Source organism: Bison bison, unplaced genomic scaffold (genome assembly GCF_000754665.1).
Source record: "Bison bison bison isolate TAMUID 2011002044 unplaced genomic scaffold, Bison_UMD1.0 scf7180017864221, whole genome shotgun sequence".
NCBI lineage: Eukaryota > Metazoa > Chordata > Mammalia > Artiodactyla > Bovidae > Bison > Bison bison.
Window position 1 is genome coordinate 78214 of NW_011494793.1, and position 9381 is coordinate 87594.

General features: G+C 43.5%; 1 protein-coding gene across 1 annotated transcript; it reads right to left on the reverse strand.

The window, feature by feature from the left end:
- Window positions 1-3844: 3844 nt before the first annotated feature.
- On the reverse strand, window positions 3845-4834 carry LOC104992697 (olfactory receptor 10H2-like). The gene has a single exon (XM_010845666.1). It carries the CDS (start codon window positions 4832-4834, stop codon window positions 3845-3847), a length of 990 nt encoding a protein of 329 aa, XP_010843968.1.
- Between the last annotated feature and the right edge of the window lie 4547 nt (window positions 4835-9381).

Consider the following 9381-nt stretch of genomic DNA (forward strand, 5'->3'; position numbering starts at 1 on the left):
GAATATGCTATCTAGGATGGTCATAACTTTCCTTCCAAGGAGTAAGCGTCTTTTAATTTCATGGCTGCAGTCACCATCTGCAGTGATTTTGGAACCCTGAAAAATAAAGTCTGACACTGTTTCCACTGTTTCCCCATCTATTTGCCATGAAGTTATGGGACCAGATGCTATGATCTTAGTTTTCTGAATGTTGATTTTTAAGCCACCTTTTTCACTCTCAACTATCATCAAGAGGCTCTTTATTTCTTCTTCACTTTCTACCGTAAGGGTCGTGTTATCTGCATATCTGAGGTTATTGATATTTCTCCCTGCAATCTTGATTCCAGCTTGTGTTTCTTCCAGTCCAGCGTTTCTCATGATGTACTTTGCATATAAGATAAATGAGCAGGGTGACAATATACAGCCTTGATGTACTCCTCTTCCTATTTGGAACCAGTCTGTTGTTCCATGTCCAGTTCTAACTATTGCTTCCTGACCTGCAAACAAATTTCTCAAGAGGCAGGTCAGGTGGTCTGGTATTCCCATCTCTTTCAGAATTTTCCACAGTTTATTGTGATCCACACAGTCAAAGGCTTTGGCATAGTCAAGAAAGCAGAAATAGATGTTTTTCTGGAACTCTCTTGCTTTTTCCATGATCCAGTGGATGTTGACAATTTGACCTCTGGTTCCTCTGCCTTTTCTAAATCCAGCTTGAACATGTGGAAATTCACGGTTCACGTATTGCTGAAGTCTGGCTTGAAGAATTTTGAGCATTCCTTTACTAGCGTGTGAGATGAGTACAATTGTGCAGTAGTTTGAGCATTCTTTTGCATTGCCTTTCTTTGGGATTGGAATGAAAACTGACCTTTTCCAGTCCTGTGGCCACTGCTGAGTTTTCCAAATTTGCTGGCATATTGAGTGCAGCACTTTCACAGCATCATCTTTCAGGATTTGAAATAGCTCCACTGGAATTCCATCACCTCCACTAGCTTTGTTCATAGTGATGCTTTCTAAGGCCCACTTGACTTCACATTCCAGGAATCTGGCTCTATGTGAGTGATCACACCATCGTGATTATCTGGGTCGTGAAGATCTTTTTTGTATAGTTCTTCTGTGTATTCTTGCCATCTCTTCTTAATATCTTCTACTTCTGTTAGGTCCATACCATTTCTGTCCTTTATCGAGCCCATCTTCACATGAAATGTTCCCTTGGTATCTCTAATTTTCTTGAAGTGATCTCTAGTCTCTCCCATTCTATTGTTTTCCTGTATTTCTTTGCATTGATCACTGAGGAAGGGTTTCTTTTCTCTCCTTGCCATTCTTTGGAACTCTGCATTCAAATGCGTGTATCTTTCCTTTTCTCCTTTTTTCAGTTAGTTGGGAAAGCCACAACCAGCTGGTGGAAGCTATGTCCCTTATCTTTAGATCTGAAGGCTCTCATATGATATTTTCACTTTTATTCTGACAAACTGTTAATGTAACCAATTCAAGGAAAGATACCAGGTCAGCCCTTACCTAATCACCCAGTCAGAACCTTCCCAGTGTCTTTCAACTGGGGAATCCAGATACCTCTTCTTGAGTTTAAGTTCAAGGAAATCCATTTCTTGCAGTGAGGAGTTTATAACCACTGAATAAATCTCAGGATAATCATTCAAGACAAGAGATTTGAGGCCCAGAAGAAACCCTCCAGTCTGGACTTGCCAAGAAGATGGACAGACACAAGAAGCCCTTGCTGGTACCAAGGCTCTGGATACTCATAGGGTTCAGGCAAAGGAGAGAAGTCTGTTCTGTGTCCCTTCATGGTCTCCAAAAGTGTTAAAGAAAAACACACATGAGAGTTGTGAGTTTAGTTTTATTCAAGATCTTACTGAGGATTTTAGCCCAGAAGACAGCCTTTCAGTAACTCTGAGGGGACTGCTCTGAAAATAAAGCAGAAGGAGCCAGTATGTGTGTGTGTGTGTGTGTGTGTGTGTGTGTGTACATATGCATATATATGTATATATATGATTTTTACCAGGGACTATGTGGAGCATAGTCCATACTAAGTAAAAGTTAACTGCTAGTCACAAGGATAAAAATCTGTTAATGGTTTTAGTATATATTCTATGTATGGGATGATTCAAAAATCTAGATTCATTAAAATTCCTTTTAGGGTGTACTACTGAAACTGCACTCCTTCTCAAATGGGACTCACACTCAGCCAAAACTCATATTGGAGCTTGAACCCATGGGCTGAGACTCAAACCCAGCCACACTCAGATAGGAGCTTGATCCCACAAGCTGGAGCTGAGGAGCAGACTTGAACCCACTACCTTTTCATTGAAACTGCTCACCTGGTGTCAGGACCTACTGAAGCTCGGGTTCTTTTGTCTCATCACAGAAAGAATTCAGAGGGAGACAAGGCAATGGACAAAGAACGAGTATATTAGCATAGGATGCTTGCGAGAGATACAAGCAGTCAGGCAAGGGAGTGCAGCCCTGAGAACAATGAGGGCTACATTTTTATAATCAAAGGAAAAGAAAGGAGGGGGAGACCACCTTCTTTCTCATTTTGGGATAGATGTCAAGGGTTAGGTCCTTAATTCTTCCTTTGACCATATATATGGTCTAACCAGGACTATCATGGCACTATTTAAATCATATATATATTAGCAGAAGTGTGGTAACATATGCTATGATGCCCCCTTTTGCCTAATTTCTTGCTCCTTTCACCTATATTCTTGTCTTGGCTACATTCAAAAATGCTACTTTTCAAGGTCCATTAACTCCTTGACTTTATGTAACAAGATATAGACAGTATATCTATTGTCTTGTGCTTTAACTACATGTGTGGACTGTGGCTTGGTTACCGGATTCTTTTATTGAGTGGTCATTAATTTACAATCTCCTAAACTCCCCTAAAGTTCCGTCTCTGTATTCAATCCCCTAGTGGGACTTTCAAACTACTATTTACTTATCCTACTCTATCTCTTATCACTATCCACCCGTAGTTCCCTGACCAGGGGCTGAACCCAAGCCCTGGTAGTGAAAGTGCTGAGTCCTAACCAATGGATTTCTAGGGATTTCCTAGAGTTACATATTTTGATTGAGATTTGATTTGTGGAACTTCTTTGCAACCCTTTGGACTGTAACCCACCAGGCTCCTCTGTCCATGGGTTTCTCCAGGAAAGAATACTGGAGAGGGTAGCCATGCATTCCTCCAGGGGATCTTCCTGACCCAGAGATCAAACCCATGTCTCCTGCATTGGCAGGCGTATTCTTTACCACCAACACTGCCTGGGAAGACCATCCATACTTATCCATACTTACTATTTGGCAATAAAGAGTAATGAAGTTCTGGTACATTCTACAACATAGAAGAACCTTGAACTATGTGCTAAATTAAAGGATCTACTCAAAGAGACCACATTGTGTATGATTCCATTTATATGAAATATCCAGAATAGGCAAAACAGATAAATCATCAAAGCCATTTCCTGAGTCTGGGAGGTAAGGGCATTGGGAAGAAGTAGGAAGTGATTGATAATAAAGGAAGGGACATGGGTTTCTTCTCAGAGTGACAAAACTATTTTTAAATGATTAAGGTGACAACTGTATAACTCTATAAATATACTAAAGACCAATTGAATTGTGTACTTTCAATATGTGAATTATATCTCAACAAAGCTGCTTGATTAAAATACAAAATTGTCAGACACATAGACCAAGGTAGGGGGAAGAAAAAGTTAATATTTATTGAGCACCTACTCAGTAGGTAATAGGTACTGTCACTGACACACACACACACACACACACACACACCCCAATCTTTACAACAGCCATGCAGGGTAGTCATTATTAATCCCATTTACAGGTGAGGGTATGCTCATCTTTCTACCATATTCTGACCACCTCCACACCGGCCACTCAGACGCTGGAAAGATAGTTTGCTGAGGAAAGTCTTCTTCATAGCGTTCTTCAGCTCCTTATTCCTGAGGCTGAATATGATGGGGCTCAGGAAAGGTGTGAGGACCGTGTAGGTGATGGCTATCAAGATGTTGCCTTGCTGAGAGTGGAGACCTGTGAGCTTGACATAGATGACAGAGGCGAAGCTATAGTGCACAACGACCACAGTCAGATGAGACGCACACGTGGAGAAGGCTTTGTGCCGGCCCTCGGCGGAAGGGATCCTCAAGATGGCGGCCACGATGAAGGCGTAAGAGAGCAGGATGAGGAGAAAGCAACCCAACAAGACCATGCTACAGACTAGGCCCACGCCCAGGGCCACTCCCAGTACATTGTTTCCACAGGCTAACTTCATTAGCGGAGGCACGTGGCAGAAAAAATGGTGAACCTCATTGAGACCACAGAAGGGGAGGTGGAAAACGGCAGATGTCACCAGCAACCCCATGACTGAGCCTCCAGCCCAGGACCAGGCCACCAGGCAGGCGCAGCCTCGGGGGCTCATGAGCACGTTGTAGCGCAGGGGGTGGCAGATGGCCACGTAGCGGTCGTAGCCCATGACGGTGAGCAGGAAGGAGTGGGTGAAGCCAAACGTGAAGGAGAAGAACATCTGGCTGGCACAGGCCGTGAAAGAGATGGAGCGGTCAGTGGAGAGCAGGTCGGCCAGCATGCGCGGGATGATGGCGAAGGTGTAGAGGACCTCAGAGATGGAGAGGGTGCACAGCAAGAGGTACATGGGGGTGTGGAGGCTGCGCTCGCTCCAGATGGTGGCCATGATGAGCAGGTTCCCCAGCAGCGTGAACAGGTACATCAGCAGGAACAGAAGGAAGAAGACGGGCAGGAGATGCTGAGGGAAGGTGGAGAAGCCGATGAGGATGAATTCAGACACGGAGGTGTAGTTTAGCCCCAACATGGCAGCATACCTGCTTGAGGAGAGAGTGAAGACCCAGTGGGAAGGAATTTAGAGGCTGTAATGAGCCGTACCTGGGAAGACTTCCTGGAGAGGCTCATTAATCTCTCCAAGCCATGTTTAATCCATCTGCAAAATGGTGTTCATAATAATGATCGTGCATCTTAAGTGCCCTAACACACATACTGCCACATAGCAAGAACTGAATTTAAAAAATACTGATAATAACAATAAGACTACTATTATTACTATAATTAACTCCATGCAGGACCACCCCCACCATGCTTTTCTGTCTTTGAGCATGCTGGTTGCTCTGTGCTTATCCCCATCTTCATGAGACCAACTCCTTCCTAAATTTGAAGGTCAGGCTACCCCCTAATTTCAACTTTCTGCTAGAAGCCAACTGTCCCCTACCACATGGAAAGGACTTAGGCTCAGTTTATCTCTCATCAACCGTACTTACCAGCTCACCTGGAAAAGGAGTAATATTCCTTTTTCCATAGAGCGTCTGTGGTGCTTAAATGAGGTAATGGACCTTAAAGCTCTTAGCTACTACTGCTGTGTGGTCTAACTTGCATGAGTCCCTCACAGGACGTGGTCCTGACTGACATCACAATAAAGTCCTGTTCTCTGATCCCCGATGGGCTCTCTTTCTCTGGTCACTTCCCAGTGCTATTCTCTGAAGCTCCCTGCCTCTCTTCAACTTCTATGCCACTCTCCTGTCAATAACCTTATGCTTATAAGGTTAACCAGGCACCTGCTCCATCAGCTGTACTTCTATCACTCCCTCTGGTTCTCTCTCTCCCTCTGGTTCTCTCTCTCTCTCTGCCACAAGCAAGGTTGATGCAAAATAAAGTACTTTGAAAAACTGGAAAGTGCATTAGTGAATGAGTGGATGAACAAAATGAGCTATATCACTACAATGGAATACCATTTAGCCACACAAATGAATAAAGAACTGATACATACTACTACATGGGTGACCCTTAAAGAATTTATGCTGAGTGACCATTTACAATAGCTAGGACATGGAAGCAACCTAGATGTCAATCAACAGATGAATGGATAAAGAAGTTGTGTTACATATATACAGTGGAATATTATGCAACTGTGAAAAGGAATGCATTTGAGTCAGTTCTAATGAAGTAGATGAACCTAGAGCATATTATACAGAATGAAGTAAGTCAGAAAGAGAAAGATAAATATCATGTATTAATGCATAATGGCACCCCACTCCAGTACTCTTGCTTGGAGAATCCCATGGACGGAGGAACCTGTTAGGCTGCAATCTATGGAGTCGCTAAGAGTCGGACATGACTGAGCGACTTCACTTTCACTTTTCACTTTCATGCATTGGAGAAGGAAATGGCAACCCACTCCAGTGTTCTTGCCTGGAGAATCCCAGGGACGGGGGAGCCTGGTGGGCTGCCGTCTGTGGGGTCGCACAGAGTTGGACACGACTGAAGTGACTTAGCATAGCATGGAATCTAGAAAGATAATACTGATGATTCTACTTTTAGAGGGCACCAGAGGAGATGCAGACATAAAGAACAGATTTTAGACACAGTGAGGGAAGGAGAGGATGGGATGATTTGAGAGAATAGCATTGAAACATGTATATTATTATATGTAAAATAGATAGCCAGTGGTAATTAGCTGTGTAAGGCAGGAAATGCAAATCTGGCTCTCTGTGATAACCTAGAGGGGTGGAGTGGGGAGAGAGGTACAAGGAAGGTTTAAGAGACCAGGGACATATGTCTACCTAAGACTGGTTCATGTTGATATATGGCAGAAACCATCACAATATTGTAAGTAATCATCCTCCAATTAACAATTAAAATTTTAAAAAAGAATTTATGCTGAGTGAAAGAGTCCTGTAACAAAAGACCACACATCATTGTATGATTCCATTTATTTAAAATATCAAGAATAGTAAACACATTAAGATAGAAAACAGGTTAGTGGTTGCCAGGGAATAAGGACAGGTTTAGTGGTGAGTGATTGTTAATGGGTTCAAAATTTCCTTTTGGGGTGATGAAATGTCTTGGACCTAAATAAAAGTGATCAGTTTAGTTCAGTTCAGTCACTCAGTTGTGTTCGACTCTTTCTGACCCCATGAACTGCAGCACACCAGGCCTCCCTGTCCATCACCAACTCCCAGAGTTCACCCAAACTCATGTCCATTGAGTTGGTGATGCCATCCAACCATCTCATCCCCTGTCATCCCATTCTCCTGCCTTCAATCTTTCCCAGCATCAGGGTCTTCTCAAATGAGTCAGCTTTTTGCATCAGGTGCCAAAAGTATTGAAGTTTCAGCTTCAACATCAGTCCTTCCAATGAACACTCAGGACTAATCTCCTTTAGGATGGACTGGTTGGATCTCCTTGCAGTCCAAGGGACTCTCAAGAGTCTTCTCCAACACCACAGTTCAACAGAATCAATTCTTCTGTGCTCAGCTTTCTTCACAGTCCAACTCTCACATCCATACATGACTACTGGAAAAACCATAGCCTTGACTAGATAGACCTTTGTTGGCAAAGTAATGTCTCTGCTTTTTAATATGCTGTCTAGGTTGGCCACCTCATGCGAAGAGTTGACTCATTGGGAAAGACTCTGATGCTAGGAGGGATTGGGGGCAGGAGGAGAAGGGGATGACAGAGGATGAGATGGCTGGATGGCATCACTGACTCGATGGACGTGAGTCTGGGTGAACTCCGGGAGTTGGTGATGGACAGGGAGGCCTGGCGTGCTGCGATTCATGGGGTCACAAAGAGTCAGACACTACTGAGCGACTGAACTGAACTAGGTTGGTCATAACTTTCCTTCCAAGGAGTAAGTGTCTTTCTATTTCATGGCTGCAATCACCATCTGCAGTGACTTTGGAGCCCATAAAAATAAAGTCTGACACTGTATCCCCACCTATTTCCCATGAAGTGATTGGGCCGGATGCTATGATCTTAGTTTTCTGAATGTCGAGCTTTAAGCCAACTTTTTCACTCTCCACTTTCACTTTCATCAAGAGGCTTTTTAGTTCCTCTTCACTTTCTGCCATAAAGGTGATGTCATCTGCATATCTGAAGTTATTGATATTTCTCCCAGAAATCTTGATTTCAGCTTGTGCTTCTTCAAGCCCAGTGTTTCTCATGATGTACTCTGCATATAAGTTAAATAAGCAGGGTGACAATATACAGCCTTGACGTACTCCTTTTCCTATTTGGAACCAGTCTGTTGTTCCATGTCCAGTTCTGACTGTTGCTTCCTGACCTGCATACAGATTTCTCAAGAAGAGGGTCACGTGGTCTGGTATTCCCATCTCTTTTAGAATTTTCCACAGTTTATCATGATCCATGCAGTCAAAGGCTTTGGCATAGTCAAGAAAGCAGAAATAGATGTTTTTCTGGAACTCTCTTGCTTTTTCCATGATCCAGCAGATGTTGGCAATTTGATCTCTGGTTCCTCTGCCTTTTCTAAAACCAGCTTGAACATCTGGAATTTCACAGTTCACGTATTGTTGAAGCCTGGCTTGAAGAATTTTGAGCATTACTTTACTACTATATGCCACTGCCACCAAGTCGCTTCAGTCGTGTCCGACTCTGTGCGACCCCATGGGCTGCAGCCTACCAGGCTTCTCTGTCCATGGGATTCTCCAGGCAAGAACACTGGAGTGGGTTGCCATTTCCTTCTCCTTACTAGCATATGAGATGAGTGCAATTGTGTGGTCGTTTGAGCATTCTTTGGCATTGCCTTTCTTTGGGATTGGAATGAAAATTGACCTTTTCCAGTCCTGTGGCCACTGCTGAGTTTTCCAAGTTTGCTGGCATATTGAGCGCAGCACTTTCACAGCATCATCTTTCAGGATTTGAAATAGCTCCACTGGAATTCCATCACCTCCACTAGCTTTGTTCATAGTGATGCTTTCTAAGGCCCACTTGACTTCACATTCCAGGATGGAGGTGACAGTCCCACAATATTGTCAATTTCTTAAATGCCACTGAATTGTGCCATTTAAAATGGTAAAACTGTGGAAAAAATTATAAAATCTGTGCACCATTGGTGGCATTGTAAAAGAGTACAACAACTGTGAGAAACAGTATGGATATTCCTCATAAAATTAAAATTAGAACTACTTTATTCGTTTATGGATGCAAGAGTTGGACTGTAAAGAAAGCTGAGCACTGAAGAATTGATGCTTTTGAACTGTGGTGTTGGAGAAGACTCTTGAGAGTCCCTTGGACTGCAAGGAGATCCAACCAGTCCATCCTAAAGGAGATCAGTCCTAGGTGTTTATTGGAAGGACTGATGCTGAAGCTGAAACTCCAATACTTTGGCCACCTCATGTGAAGAGTTGACTCATTGGAAAAGACCCTGATGCTGGGAGGGATTGGAGGCAGGAGGAGAAGGGGACGACAGAGGATGAGATGGCTGGATGATCACCGACTCGATGGACATGAGTTTGGGTAAACTCCGGGAGTTGATGATGGACAGGGAGGCCTGGCGTGCTGCGATTCATGAGATCACAAAGAGTCGGACACGACTGAGTACCTGCAAAA